Raw genomic sequence first — 16,685 nt, 5'->3', positions numbered from 1 at the left:
GAATACTCTTAAAGTTCCAAAATTGTATAAAATTGGAAGAATCGGTCAATTTTCTCTACCTGGTTTTCTCCTAAGATTTTAGAACATAGTTCTAGTTACATATACTCATTTTCTGTTTGCTTTTAATGTTATTTCTTAGAATTGTTTCACATTAATCTTACTCTGAAACTTTATGCTACACAATGTTACTTCATTATAGCAGTCATAATTAGTTATCTCGTAGTTTTCTAAGAAAGGTGTTTTTAGAACTTAACGTTTTCTAGATTATTTGTAGTTTTTCATGAGGACAGACTTTTAAATGACCATCTTTGTACATAAAGTGTTTTCCACATTGAAGCTTAGTTCCTTAGATGAGATGTTTAATATGATGCCTAGAAACTATCTTCGTATATAATCTTTCCAAATTTTTTTCTTTTTTAATATATGAAAATATCTAAAGGAGAAATACTGAATCATGGATCTTAAACTTTATAAAGACTTATGATATATATTAATGTATTGATTCAGAAAGAGTTTGTACAGATTTATAACTTAGCTGGCCAGCTCCATGACTGCATTTCTCTCCACATGGTCACACATTGCCACATATAATAGGTGAAAATGGTAATCTTGACTTTTGAACAATGAACTAGCTTATGGATGTGAAACTTCTTCTCTGGTCTTTTACCTAAAACCACACATAGTGTTTCCCTTTTTGGTGAATTTCAGTGTTTATTTATGTCTTTGTTTTCTTTTGGGCCAACTTTAGTTCAGAATAACTTCCGTGGCAGCAGTTATTAAACTTTTTTAATCTCAGAACCCCTTCACATAAAATCTTAAAATTATTGAAGTCTCCAAAGAGTTCTTATTGCAGATGTTTTATCTACTACACCCCTCAGTGGTGGCTCAGTGGTAAAGAAGCTGCCTGCCAGTGCAGGAGATGAGACGTGGATTCGATCCCTGGGTCAGGAAGATCCCCTGGAGGAGGGCATGGCAGTCCACTCCAGTATTCTTGCCTGGAGAATGCCATGGACAGAGCAGCCTGGCAGGCTACACACTGTCCATGGAGTCGCAAAGAGTCAGACATGACTGAAGCAACTTAGCACACACATACACGCACAAATACTGTACAACATGCTGCGTGTGCTGTGCTTAGTCACTCAGTCATGTCCGACTCTTTGTGACCCTTTAGACTGTAGCCAGCCAGTCTCCTCCATCCATGCGATTTTTCAAGCAAGAATACTGCAGTGGATTGCCATTTCCTTCTCCTGAGGATCTTCTTGACCCAGGGACTGAACCCATGTCTTATGTGTTTCCTGCATTGCAGGCTAAGTCTTTACCCACTGAGCCATCAGGGAAGCCCAGTACAAATCAAAACTCAGAATTTTAAATGTTTATTAATATAAAGATAACAATAAACTCATTACATGTTAATATAAATGACATTTTTCTAATGAAGAATAACTATTTCCCATTCCACACTAAAAAAATCAGAAAATGTCATTGTTTTCTTAGTTTTGTAAATCTCTTTAATGTCTGGCTTAATAAAAGACAGCTGGATTCTCTTACCTGCTTCTGCATTCAATCTGTTGTTGCAATATGTTGTTCTGGTTCAAGTATATAGAGTAAATCTGGCCCCATACAGACATATAGTTTGAAAAGAAAGTATTTTAATATCCTTTTTAGATAATTGTGGGTATTCTTCTTTGATCCTTTGACAAATGGTAGTTTCCTAATGATTAGTGGAAATATGGAATCTAAAACCATATCAGTGAATTTTGGGAACTGTATTACATCAAAAGTCACTGATATGTCTTATAGTGTGGATGGATCTTTTACCCATGCATATGCTTATAACATCTTTATTTATCATTTGGAAAATACTAGTTCAGTAAGTAATGTATTTATTCCAGATTTTGACCTATTTCATTATACAATATTATATATATATATATATATATATATATATATATATATCACCACCAATCTCAAAAGTACTGAAGTATTGGGAAGCTATCAAGCACATAGTGGTAAATGAAAGTTTTCTAAAATTCTAATATTTACTTGAAATCTTAAATTTTTATTATTGGCAACAGGTATAATTATCAGTTATTTTCCTTGAAATGTCAGACTCACTTTCTTCACTTGAGAAATGTCTGTCAGATACTCAAGTCTGAATAGTTGTAGTTTATTCAAGTGAAAATGGTGATCCATGGGGAAAAAAGCTAGTGCAGTCTGCAAGTCACGTAGCTGCTCAAGTGCTTTCTGTTCAGATAGTCATCCTACTTCAGAATGCAGCAGAAATGCTTTATGTGTATCGTGTGTGTATTGTATCACACACGATATGAAAAAGACCTGTACTGAGGGACTGCAATTTAATAAAATTAATATTTTTGTTGCTTCATTAAGGACATTTTTAAGGGAAACTGAATTTTTATTTGTTTTTTCTTGTGCATAGGTAGCAGTGAAAAATAGTACAGTTTGGTGCCACTGCCTTGATTCATGTTAAAGCATCAGCAGTCTTATCCACCATTGTTTTTGCACCCTCAGGGCAGTTGTCAACACAGTGGGGAAAAAAACAAAGCAAATACCAGTTCAGTACTATTATGAAAATGGTTTTGATTTGGAAAACTCCCTGAAAAGATCTTGAGTCTCATGCTCCAGGTTCTGGGGACCACATTTTGGAAACCACTATTTTAATGAACATTGTCCCATGGACATTAATATTTCCTTTACAAGGAATGTTTCATGCACTGAGTATTTTTAGGAACTGTACAGTATACATTTTTTCAACCTAATCAAAATTTTTACATTAAACTCATTACTGTATTTCTATACACTGTTCAGTTAAAAATCAGCTAAGAAAAAATATGTGTTTATGTATGATAGAGGTAGAAGAGTAAAAAATAAATCCTTACCCTAAAATTGTTCTATTGGAGAACTTTATCAATATGTTACTAAACAGACTTTTCTCAGACATTTTCATAAAGTAATATTTATTGCATCTGTATTGTATAGTTTTCTCACTTTTAATTATTAGGCTTCTTTAATATAAAAAAGCATACTAAAGATGTTTTGTTTTGCCCTTTTCAGCACAAAACGAGTGGATCATTCAAATACCAGATTAGCTTCCCAGCTTGATAGAAATCCAGGTAATAGCCCTATTTTTGAGTAAAGAAGCAAGTCTAAGGAATTTGTTATATTTGTACTTCACTGCCAACTTGCTGGGAATCCTCTGTGGCATCCAGAGGTCATTTTTTTTATTAACTAAATATCCTTTGCTTTGTTTTACTTCAGCAAAGTACATGTGAACTAGAGTATCTAAAATTTATATACTCATCTTTTATAAAATGCATTTTAAGAATGCTGATAAGCGTAAAAACTGCCATTTAAAGGTTGTTCTTACGTAGGTTAAAAAAGTAGAGCACGGTGAAAGTAAAACTGCTGAGGGGTATTGAAGAGTATGTAGTCTGAACTTTACTTATTAATATGTTTGCTTCTCTGCCTCCCCAGATGTTTAGATAAGTGTTAATGTAATTTCATTTAGCTTATTGTATACAGAGAGGTCCTCTATAGGAGCCAAATAGCCACTCAAGGTAAGACTTCATTGGGTGAGATCTTGCTGGTCTCGTTACATAACTGAGTGACTGAACAGACAGATCATTACCATTATCTAAACTTTGGGCCTATGGGCCTACCTATTACCTATATTCTGGCGCAGAAAGAGTGAGTCTCATTGTCCCAGCCATAAAAGATTAATGTATCAACTGGAATATCAGTGTATTAATCTACTAAAAGAAATATGGCTCCCCATAGACTGGAATATTTGTTTTCATTGACTCACAGATTACTCAAGTACTCTGCTTGAGAAACTAAATTATAGTAATCAGATTGATTCATAATTATAAAATTGGATTAAGGAGGACTACTTATTTGATATTAATGACTGTTTATCATGTTCTGGTGGATGAAACAGCTGTCTCAACTCCAATATGTCCTTGGAAGGGGCTTGGAATGTTGCCTTCCTGCGTATCACAAAGACCCACGTCCTGAAGTAATATGCACACTTACATAATGAGCAGACAGAGCATCAGATATAACTGTTTTATTGAAGCTTGAACCTAGGCTTTCCTTTTTATTTTGTTATTTAGTTAAGCTGAGTTTAAAATAAGCATTTAGCTTAGTATATATTGCCATTCTTTAGTTCTATACTTTGGGCACCCATTTACAGATTATTGCTTTGGATGCACTACTTTTGAAGACAGGCATCTCATTTATTGGGTGATGTTTTATCATAATTTTTTTTCTTAAAGGATGACTAATGAATTTTTCTGGTTCCTTGCTGCTGTTACTATATATATGGTTTATTTCTGTTAAACTAATATTAGACATCTCAATATACAGTTGTTTTTTGTTTTGTTTTTAAGTGACCAACTTTTTGTTTTGGACTGTCTTGTTTGTCCAAATCTCATATCACTGATGGGAGGCCATCTATGGGGTCGCACAGAGTCAGACACAACTGAAGCGACTTAGCAGCCTCAGCAGCATATTACTTAACTCCCTTCTTTTACCATTGTTGGGCTTCCCTGATAGCTCAGTTGGCTAAGAATTCGCCTGCATTGCAGGAGACCTGGGTTCGATCCCTGGATTGGGAAGATCCCCTGGAGAAGGGATAGGCTACCCACTCCAGTATTCTTGGGCTTCCCTTGTGGCTCAGCTGATAAAGAATCCGCCTGCCATGCGGGAGACCTGGGTTCGATCCCTGGGTTTGGAAGATCCCCTGGAGAAGGGAAAGGCTACCCACTCTAGTACTCTGGCCTAGAGAATTCCATGGACTGTATAGTCCATGGGTTGCAGAGTTGGACACGACTGAGAAACTTTCATTTTATCAAAATAGTTTGATAAAAGTTAGTTTATCAAAATGAAACTAACTTTTTATCTTGTTGTGGTTTTAAATTGCTTTTATCTTTTTCATTTCTCTTACATGGTTTTAATTATAAAGTTAATTGAGCAGTGATAAAAAAGATCATGGTCTGCTAAAGAGGTGGAAATGACCTTAGATCTTATCTAAGATCTTACCTAATCCAATTCTTGCATTTTATGAATGGGAACCAGAGATTTAGAGAGGTTATGTGACTTCTAACTCTGAGAAATTTTCCCATTGTCCTTTGTTTCATTTTTATGTAGAAAGTCTATGGATATCTAAATATTGTCCTCCTTGTTAAATATAGATATAACCCTAACTGGAAATTAGTTTTAATACTTTTAATAATCTTATTTGTAGATATAAAGGGGACTTAAAATAATTTAACATTTTTTAATCCCTTCTTATAGGATCAGATGACAACAATCTGAATTCCATCTTTTATGAGCATTTAACCCGATCCCTACAACACAGTCTATGTGGTGACTTGCTCCTAGGACGGTGGGGAAACTATAGTACTGGGGACTGTTTCATTCTCGCCTCTGACTACCTCAATGCGTTAGTCCATCTTATAGAGATTGGAAATGGGCTGGTGACTTTCCAGCTGCGGGGACTTGAATTCAGAGGTAAGGTATTAACCTTTAATTTCTATAATGTACTCCTGTGACATCTAAGTTTTATGTGTTTACATCTCCAATAGAAAGTTATAAGATCTTTAGCCTTTGGAATTGTGGAAGGAGAAAACCTATTAAAGAGTAATTACTAGTTTTTTTCCAAATTTCACATTCAGAGAACAATTTTTTGCAATATGCTCGGTATGTAAAGGTAGTATCTTAGTGTATAATACACTTGTTTTCCTGGTGATGGTGAATTTCTGTTCTGTGCTTGCCCTCTTGTTTGTCTCTCTGTGATTAGCGCATATGTTCATTAGAGGCAGAGATTAGCTGAGTTACTTTCATGTGGTTGCCATGCCATTGTCTGCAACAGTTTTTTTTAATTGAGATGAAATTCACATAACATCAATTTTAAAGTGAACAAATCAGTGGCATTTAAGTGCATTCATGATATTGCACAACCACCACCTCTGTCTAGTTCCAAAGCATTTTCATCATCCCCAAATAAAACCTCACATCCATTAAGCAGTTATTCCCTCTTCCCCCGCCAGCCCTCAACAAATTTGTATACTGACAAATGAAGCTATTTTTACACAGAAAATTGTGCATTCAGAAACATATGAGCTTGATGTTATCAACTGCTATAAAGTGAATGTCTTGTAAGCAGAAATGAAAACTTATTTCATAGGAATTGAAGGAGTCCTATTAGTGCACATGTATCCAACCTAGGGAACATTTGGACTGGAAAGTTCTTAGAGAAAGCATTCAAGCAGTGTTTTGATCTATTCTAAGAAGTACCATAGGTGTTTTTAACTTGAAACAGGAAATAAAGCATTTGTCAAAGCATTTGTCTAAATAGAGGATCAAATCAGACCTGTACCCTATAGCTTTATTTTTGCCATAGTATTGAATCAGAAAGTTTGCACCTTTTTTACGTAATATCTTTGTTAATGAAGCAAGTGCTTTTCTAAAGTTACTGCATTCATCAGAAATTAAGATTTTACTTGTGTAACTCTCAGGGTAGTAAATGTTAATATTTGCTATTTATTTGTAATCCATCCTCTCTCTCTCTTTCAAAATGTCCTATTGTCTTATGATTTGTTCCTGACTCTCCATCAGAAGCTCAGAACCTTAATTCCGTCTCTTCTAGGATCTTAACCCACTGCTGTTCAAATTGAATGCAATTGATCTCATCCAAAAGTTGGCACCCCCTCACCACTGCAGATACCACTGCTGTAACTTCACTTTCTTTTTAAATTGCTGGCACCTGAAGATTTCACCTTTGCTTTTTTAACTTTTTCTTTAACAAATATTTTGTGGGGAGGCTATTTTATCCAGCATTTCTGTGTGTGTGAATTGGAAAGGAGTCCTTCTTACTGCTCATTCCATCAGATTGGTCAGAAATGCTCCAAATCAAAAATCGATCCAAAATTTCACTCTCCCAACCTTACTCTCCGGTACCAAATAGATTCAAATAAAATTTTGGATAAATCTTTTCCATCCAAACTCTCATTAAAAACAACTCAAATCATTTTGGGAATACAGTACTCGTTAACTTTCTGAAAGTGAAAATGTTAGTCATTCAGTCATGTCCAACTCTTTGCAACCCCCTGAAATGTAGCCTGCCAGGCTCCTCTTTCCATTGAATTCTCCAGGCCAAAGTACTGAAGTGAGTAGCCATTCCCTTCTCCAGGGGATCTTCCTGACCCAGGGATCAAACCCAGATCTCCCACATGACAGGCAGATTCTTTACCATCTGAGCCACCAGGGAAGCCCCATGTTATTTTCTGAACTCATGTTTAGTTTCAGTAGCAAGAGGCCCCTGTAATTCTTTATTCAGCCATAGTGATTCTTTTTCTTATGGCAAATTCAGTTACGTCCTTTCCGTGGTTAAAATTTTCAGTGGTTTTTTATTGCGTTTAAAGTAGAAATCAAACTCTTTAACATGTCCTACAGCAGCTGCAAGATCTGTCCTCTTCCAGTTTCTCCAGCTTACTTTATTAGCACCCTTCTCATCCACTCTAGCCACACTGGCCTTCCTTCAGTGTCCTAGCTATGCTGAATTCTTTACTAAGACCTTCTTATCACCACTCTCCTTTTCCCCAGAAACTACCAGCCATCTCCTCTCCTCCCACCAATCTTCCACCTCTAGTTTCTTAATTATCTTTAATAATTAGAATAACTATTAGAATTCTAATTTTATATTTGTTTGTGTTTATTTGTTTTTAGTTTATTTCTTCTGTAGCCCAGGGGTTGGCAGGCTTTTTCTGGAAAGAGCCAAGATAGTTAATAGCGTAGGCTTTTGTACCCATGCATATTCTCTTTTGTATGTTCTTTGATTTTTCTGTTAAAAAACCTTTTAAAAATACCAAAACCACTGTTAGCTTGAATTTGGCCCAGGGGTGTATTTTGTAAACCTTTGCTGTAGATTATAAACTCCTCAAGGACAGGAATCCTATCTGCTTTGTTTATCATTGTATATCCAGCACCTCTCATAGCACACCTGACCTGCCTCTTGAGAAACCTGTATGCAGGTCAGGAAGCAACAGTTGGAACTGGACATGGAACAACAGCCTGGTTCCAAATAGGAAAAGTAGTATGTCAAGGCTGTATATTGTCACCCTGCTTATTTAACTTATATGTAGAGTACATCATGAGAAATGCTGGACTGGAGAAAACACAAGCTGGAATCAAGATTGCTGGGAGAAATATCAATAACCTCATATATGCAGATGATACCACCCTTGTGGCAGAAAGTGAAGAAGAACTAAAGAGCCTCTTGATGAAAGTGAAAGAGGACAGTGAAAAAGTTGGCTTAAAGCTCAACATTCAGAAAACGAAGATCATGGCATCTGGTCCCATCCCTTCATGGCAAATAGATGGGGAAACAGTGGAAACAGTGACTGACTTTATTTATTGCACCTCCAAAATCACTGCAGATGGTGATTGCAGCCATGAAATTAAAAGATGCTTACTCCTTGGAAGGAAAGTTATGACCAACCTAGACAGCATATTCAAAAGCAGAGACATTACTTTACCAACAAAGGTCTGTCTAGTCAAGGCTATGGTTTTTCCAGTAGTCATGAATGGATGTGAGAGGTGGACTATAAAGGAAGCTGAGCGCCGAAGAATTGATGCTTTTGAACTTTGGTGTTGGAGAAGGCTCTTGAGTGTCCCTTGGACTGCAAGGAGATCCAACCAGTCCATCCTAAGGGAGATCAGTCCTGGGTGTTCATTGGAAGGACTGATGTTGAAGCTGAAACTCCAATACTTTGGCCACCTGATGCGGAGAGCTGACTCATTTGAAAAGACCCTGGTTCTCAGAAAGATTGAGGGCAGGAGGAGAAGGGGACAACAGAGGATTAGATGGTTGGATGGCATCACCGACACAATGGACATGGGTTTGGATGGACTCCGGGAGTTGGTGATGGACAGGGAGGCCTGGCGTGCTGCGATTCATGGGGTCACAAAGAGTCGGACACAACTGAGCGACTGAACTGAACTGGAGTGCTAAATGATATAGGTCATTAGCTTGGCCAAGCTTACCTCTTCAGTCTTATCATTCATCATACACCACTACCACCATCACCAAGTGGGGCTAAATTTCATGACATGTTTTTTTCTCAGAGTAGTTTTTCAAATATACATGTTGTATATGTTCTGTTTAAAATAAAAAATGTATTATAACATCCCACTTATTTTTGTTATATGTAACTTTAATATATCCTGGAGAAGGAAATGGCAACCCACTCCAGTAGGTTTTCTTGCCTGGAAAATCCCATGGACAGAGGAACCTGGTAGGCTACAGTTCATGGGGTCCCAAAGAGTCGGACACAACTTAGTGACTTCACTCACTTCTCAACTTTAATATATAGCTTTAAAATTAGCTATTATCACTCTGTAGTCCTTGTATAATGTAAAGAATTTACAGATTAAATGAAAGCAAGACCACAGAACAAAATAAAAATTAACATTAATGTGATGGATGATATTTTGTTGGCATAGATGGCTGTGGCTCTAATTCTTTATTTAACCCGACTTTCTGTTTTTATTTCACAAATTCTTAGACCCAAATGTGCTGGTACACATTCTGATTCTGCAGAAGATGGGGTCACAAAGAGTCGGACACAACTGAGCAACTGAACTGAACTGGAGTGCTAAATGATATAGGTCATTAGCTTGGCCAAGCTTCTATGCTTCTCTTCAGGAGTGTCCGGCAGTTTGTTAATGGACAGTCTAAAGCAGATCCAACACAACACATATTCTCAATTGCTATAAACTAAATGTGTTTTTATTTCAAAGTTTCTCATATCTTTGAAGCATTCTTTTTTCCACTTCATGTTTTACCCATTTGCTATAAGAACTTTTTCTCTTTCTCTGTTTCTCTAAGGTACTTACTGTCAACAACGGGAAGTGGAGGCCATTACTGAAGGTGTTGAGGAAGATGAAGGATTTTGCTGTTGTGAACCTGGCCATATTCCTCATGTGCTTTCATTTAACGCTGCATTTAGCCAGCGCTGGCTAGCTTGGGAAGTGATAGTCACCAAGTATATTCTGGAGGGTTATAGCATCACTGACAATAGTGCTGCTTCTATGCTTCAAGTCTTTGATCTTCGGAAAGTACTCACCACTTACTATGTCAAGGTAAGGGTATGTGCCTCTTTAGAGCTTCTGGTGTCAGAGGCTCTTCTTTAAAAAAAAAAAAAAAAAAAAAAATATATATATATATATATAGTTGTTTTAACTTGTGTTTTGCTTTTTCATAGCAATAGAAATTTTCTAGTATCCAGTACAGTTAGTAAATTATACCTATGAAGATCTTGCCGTTTCTTTCTTCAGTGGAACATACTACATTTGTTCATTAATATCATTAATAAAAACTATTATCTATAGCACATCTCTTGTAGGCACTGTATTAAAGAATACACGCACACATGCATGCATGTATACATACGCCTGTGTATCTCTTAGCTAATTCTCTAAAGGAATATTACATTCCTGTTCTACAAATAAACAAGTTATGGATCAAAAGTTAACTTGGTCACAGTCCTCTAACTAGCAAGTGAAATCATGGATTTAGAACCTAGGTTTGACTGACTCCTTAGCCCTTGCTGTTAACCACTGCTTTCAGAAATCTGAATGAAAGTATTGTATCATTTGGGAGGTCCCCCAAAATACCATCACATTTGACACCAACTGGAATTTCAGGGTCTCTGAGACCACAGTCGGGTTCATTAATTTGCTAGAAGAACCCTCAGAACTCAGCAAAGCCATCATCCTCGTGGTTAGAGTGTATTACAGTGGAAGGATACAGAGTACAGTCTGCCCAGCAAAGAAGCACATAGGGCAGAGTCTAGAGACCCTAAGGCGTGAACTTGAAATTGTCCTTTCCCAGTGGACTTGTGCAGACAATGTTTATTCCTCCCAGAAACAACTGAGGCAATACCTTCAGAGTGTTGCCAGCCAAGGATGCTCACTTGAGCCTCAGTGTGCAGAGTTTTTATTGACACACAATCATTTAGACTTGCTTGACCATCCACATCACCAGCCTTAATCTCCAGATCCTCTAGAGTTCATGGTTCTAAGCCTCCAGGTAAATAAAGACTCTCTTATGAGACAGGACATTGCAAGGGATTAGAGTTGAACTCCCAGAACCCAAGTGCAAAGGCCAAACCTCCCTTTGAGCAAGGTTAGTTTTTACTGCACAGGTATTCTGTTTTTTTGCTAAAAAGTTCACAGATATACAACATGGTTATCGCTAGAGGTTTATAGGCAAAGCCAGCATTTTCAAGAGGAAAACATTTGCTAAATCTTCATGATTCATGTGTTACTACTTAATGTGTACCAACTTATTTGCATTGATTGGTTGGATTGAAGTCTGAATCTTCTGTTTAATTAATATTTGGTTAAACCCAACCTCAGGAAGCTAAAAGAGATTGAATTTACAACATTTTTTATTAATGACGTGTGTGTGTGGCCTTTCCTATCTCTAAATATGTGTTTCTATTGCTTTATTTATTAGTTATATTTTTATAAGTTGACATAGGATCACAAGATAGCTTAATAGTTCTGTGAGAAATTTCTCAAAATAAATGCACCACAGTAAAGGTTTTTCACCTCTCTTAAAAGATCGTAAATTCAGTAGATTGGAATTGTTTTTAGACTATTTTAAAGTTAGTAAACTAATGTTACTTTGATTCATATTATCAGTATAAACAATTTAATGAGATATTGGTGTTAATTCAGATTGTGATTTAGCCTGAGGTTTTTTTTTTTAATCTTTTTTCTCATTAGGGTATCATTTATTATGTTACAACCTCTTCTAAACTAGAGGAATGGCTAGCTAATGAGACAATGCAGGAAGGACTGCGTCTGTGTGCAGATCGAAATTATGTTGATGTGGATCCAACATTTAATCCAAACATTGATGAAGACTATGACCATCGACTGGCAGGCATATCCAGGGAGAGTTTCTGTGTGATTTACCTCAGCTGGATAGAGTACTGCTCTTCCCGAAGAGCAAAGGTGGGTGATTTACTTCAGCTGGATAGAGTACTGCTCTTCCCAAAGAGCAAAGGTGGGTGATTTACCTCAGCTGGATAGAGTGCAGCTGTTCCCGAAGAGCAAAGGTGGGTGATTTACTTCAGCTGGATAGAGTACAGCTTTTCCCAAAGAGCAAAGGTGGGTGTTTTACCTCAGCTGGGTAGAGTATAGCTCTTCCCAAAGAGCAAAGGTAGGGGTTTCTTTGTTTCGTTTATAACTCTTTGAGTCTGTTTTTCCAGAGAGGAGAGAATACCTCTATTTGTTATTATGTCAGTTTTTCTAGGTTTTCTTCTTTCAGACTGTCTGCATAAGAGGACGTGTGTGGTTCATCATGGTTGGGCCACACCAGCTCTATGAGAGCAGATGAGAAAGAGCAGCCTCCCTCGCTGTCTTACCTGCAGTGCCACAGCCTCGCTGTCTAAAGAGCACCGCCCCCGCCTCTGCATGCACATGCATAGAGGTTGTAGATCACATGCAGAACCTTCTTAAAGACTGCATTTTGGAGCACCTCCAGCCCCCAGTCCTCAAACACACGTACCAAACTTATGGATAATTTAATATCTTTGTCCCAAATCCAAAGTCCAGACCAGTGTTAATAGAATCTTCCGCAATGATGGGAACATTCTGTGTTGTTCCAGTATCATAACTACTAACCCCCCACATATGGTGGATTATGAGACACTTGAAATGTAGTCAGTATGACTAAGGAAATGAATTTTTAAGTTTTATTTAATTTTAATTGATTTAAATTTAATAACTCATATAGGATAATGACTACCGTACTGGACAGTATTCATCTAGATTATTGACTTTAAAATGTTAACATGGATAAAAATGATGTAAGAATGAGTAAAAACACAGGTTCCTGGGCCTTGCCTGTGAGATTCTAATTCTGTAAGTCTAGGCTGGGAACCCAAAATCTGTATCATGCTGGGTGAATGTACTTCAGGTGGTTCCTAATCCACACTTCAGAACAACTTGTCTTATCCTAAAGGAAAGGTGAGTTGTAGACTTCTTCAACTACTGGTTTCCTGCTAGGTCTCATGGCTCGTGTGGCAGTGTTGCTCCTTCTGATTACACCCCATGTTGGGGGCCGGCGTGAGGCACTCCACCCATGGCAAAGGTCATGAGGAAGAAGGCTTGACATACGCAAAGGCGGGATCGAGCCTCAGGAGTCCCCCTGGAAATCCTCAAGCATCTACCCCCATAACCAGAGCCTGCCTACTTTACTACTTTGTGCTCTCACCTACACCTCTGACTTTACGGGGGGCTGTCCCCCACCACCTCTTTCGGAGAAGGAGTTAACTTAGAGCTCCAGTTAATAATAATTCCTGGGCGTGATAGGAGTGTTTTAACCTACAAACTCCTCTGAAGGTTCTCTAGCCTGCCTGACAGGCTTGTCCGGCCACATGTGATTGCTCACAGCCTCCCAACTGTGAGAGGCACGAGATGCTTTAAACCTTCTAAAAACAGGTTCTTTAGAAAAGTTAGAAAATTATTAGTATAAGTATAATGGGCTGATTAAGAAATCATATTGGTGAAGGGTTTTTCATTTGTTGAGCTGATGTTTACTGCTAAGTCTCCACATCCCCTGCCCTTATACACATTAATGAATATATAGAAGAAATAAGTATTAACCTTTGATATAAATCACGTTAGACCTTAGGCTAAGTAAATTCTTTCCTTAACTAAAACCCACTACACCCTCACCCTATAGGAATGTAACTTTATTTGGGTGGCGTCTGTTTTAAGAATAATCACCCCTGGAGAAATAAGTGTCCTGGTTGACTGACCGCTGTCACAAGGAGAGGGTCGTAAATTGTCAGCAGGGCCCCTGGCCAGAAGATGATGTAACACCCCTAAGACCTCTGTATACATTTGTATGAAGCACCTGACTTTGATAAAAGTCAGGACTGCTGACCCCGCGTGACTTTTGCATAACATCTCAGTGTATTAAAGTAGACCATGGAAAATAAAGAATGGGGATCAGTTTCTCGAAATACTGGTCTCCCCATGTCTCTCTCTCTCTCACTCTGGTTGAGTCTCCATCTGGAGCGCGGAACCCACCATGCTTACTAATTATGCCTGGGCTTCTAAGATCTGACTGGGGAGGCCTCAGTGTCTCCTCTCCTTCGGGAGAACGGAAGGACGCCTGCGGCCTACGTAAGTGGTGCAAGCTTCTTGTCTTGAAGTTTTATTGGTCCCCCGCGTAAACCAAGCTACTCAGCCTCTTTTCTCCACTGAATTTTCCTACTGAGCTATCCTCATTTTATTACTCTTTATATCCTTAATTAACATTTAATTAAGCAGTTGTTTCCTGACCCTCGCCTATGCCGTCTCTCCTTCGAATACCCTGGATCAGCTGGGGCTGGACCCCGGCAACCCCATGTACCATAACCACAGTACCAAGGCCTGTGATCCCAAAAGCTAACTCCTCTATCACTATTGCTTCCCAAGCAAAAGTCTTGTGTAGTTGAACCATTGTATGCTATGTACAGGATTATTCTGTATCATGGAGCATAGGGAGCCGGTTTGACAACCACTGCCTTTATTGTGGTCTGGGGTGTACACGCTGATGGACTTTTAAGTGTAATACCTTCTTTTACAGCTAGCCCATTAGAATAAGGCACTCCATCATATCAGCCCATTTCTCTTTACTTCATCAATAAGAAAGGGAGCATCCTATAATTCCCCTCCGAACAGTGACCTTTGAGCTTTTATATTGGATGCATAGTAGATACTGAGCAGAGTAGCATATTTTTAAATAGAATAAAATAACCTCATAAGAGCTCAGAAAAAGGGTCAGTGGACAATGTCTGGAAATAAAGGACCTCAAAGCTTACCGTCTCTTCTTTGAAACACATAACATGCAGTTTGTGTGGTTTTTTGTTTTTTTTTTTTCCATAAATGAAATAATACTTAAAATGCTTTGCATGCCACTCTCAAATCCTTGGACTTATTTCTTGGGGCAACAGGAGACAGAGAGTGATTGTATCATTCAAATAGCCTTTCTCTGCCTTAGACTATATTGGTTACTTTTGTTTAACTGTGGTCGTCTGGGCTAGGAGCTCATTGTCTTCCCACTCAGAAACAGGCTCCATTCTTTCTAAATTTAAGGAGTACATAATCTCTTAGAGATTATTGCTGAGGTCATGGATATATAATAGCTCAAGGAAGTCATTCTTTTAATTCCTAATAAGTCATATTCAAAAGGTTTACCTCCAAACTTGGGTATCGCCGTCTCTTCTGAGAGCTTTCTATCCCTAGGTCATTATGGCTTATAGTCTACTATTGTAGTCCCCTTTAGAAGAAAATTGTCAGGAAAGATAATTCCTTCATGCTTCCGTTTTTTTGAGTTGAACAATGTTATCCCTACTTCCTTAGAACCATGCATTCTGTTTTCTGAGTTATGTCTGGAAGAGCCTCTTCCCAGGGAAGTTAGTTAAAACAGAAAGGTTTGCTGACTCTAGATTGTTGTACCCTCACTTGAATGTTAATAAAGTTGCCTTCAGACATTTTCCCCCCATCAGATCAGATCAGTCGCTCAGTCGTGTCCGATTCTCTGCGACCCCATGAATCGCAGCACGCCAGGCCTCCCTGTCCATCACCAACTCCCGGAGTTCACTCAGACTCACGTCCATCGAGTCAGTGATGCCATCCAGCCATCTCATCCTCTGTCGTCCCCTTCTCCTCCTGCCCGCAATCCCTCCCAGCATCAGAGTCTTTTCCAATGAGTCAACTCTTCGCATGAGGTGGCCAAAGTACTGGAGTTTCAGCTTTAGCATCATTCCTTCCAAAGAAATCCCAGGGCTGATCTCCTTCAGAATGGACTTGTTGGATCTCCTTGCAGTCCAGGGGACTCTCAAGAGTCTTCTCCAACACCGCAATTCAAAAGCATCAGTTCTTTGGCGCTCAGATAGTTTTCTGAGTTGCATGTTGTACAAAAATAAAAACTCATTCTTTCCACCTTCTCTCATTATATGTATTCTTAGAGGAAATAATCTTTCATATAATAGCTGTACCGGTCTTCTAAAGAGCTTGAAATAATGTTTTTTGTAAGTGTGGCCCTGGATTAACTCATTAAAACCACCTGGAACACTAGACTGCAAGGATTCTTCTCAGCTTGACTTTGCTTCCTGCTTCTTAAATGACCGTAGTTTTCTTTCATCTATCTTAGTGTTAGCAACCAGTCTGAGAATTTCTAATTCCGTTGAGGATATAAGACACATGCCTTCTCCAACTATAACAAAATAGAGCTACTATGGTCAAACCAATTTTTTTTTTCCTTTGAGTACATGAGCAATGCGGCTACACTTCTTCTGGCTTGCATTGTTTCTGATGAGATGTCTGTAGTCATTCTTATCTTTGCTGTTCTGTACAAATAATAAAGGCACACCTCAGAGATATGGCAGACAACCACGATAAAGCAAATATCACAGTAAAGCAAGTCACACGAATTGTTTGGTTTCCCAAACAGTTGTAAATATTATGTTTACATTTTACTAAGTGCCCTTTTAGGCTGTTTGCATCAGATGACCAGTATCTTGGACATGTGATGCAAATGGCCGACTCATTGGAAAAAATCCCTGATGCTGGGAAACATTGAGAGCAGAAGAAGAAGAGGG

General features: G+C 38.3%; 1 protein-coding gene across 6 annotated transcripts in view; it reads left to right on the top strand.

Annotated features, from left to right (window-relative positions):
• Positions 1-16,685, top strand: part of PCNX1 (pecanex 1) — a 186,047-nt gene that overhangs the window by 134,435 nt on the left and 34,927 nt on the right. For all 6 annotated transcript variants that reach the window (XM_025295267.3, XM_025295268.3, XM_025295266.3 and 3 more), the window contains 4 exons: positions 3,073-3,131; positions 5,314-5,529; positions 9,908-10,161; positions 11,812-12,042. In XM_025295267.3, coding sequence (XP_025151052.3) covers positions 3,073-3,131; positions 5,314-5,529; positions 9,908-10,161; positions 11,812-12,042 — 760 coding nt within the window. The remainder of the gene's footprint in view (positions 1-3,072; positions 3,132-5,313; positions 5,530-9,907; positions 10,162-11,811; positions 12,043-16,685) is intronic.

The sequence above is a fragment of the Bubalus bubalis genome, chromosome 11 (genome assembly GCF_019923935.1).
Source record: "Bubalus bubalis isolate 160015118507 breed Murrah chromosome 11, NDDB_SH_1, whole genome shotgun sequence".
NCBI classification, from domain to species: Eukaryota; Metazoa; Chordata; class Mammalia; order Artiodactyla; family Bovidae; genus Bubalus; species Bubalus bubalis.
This window is presented reverse-complemented; position numbering and strand designations above follow the sequence as displayed.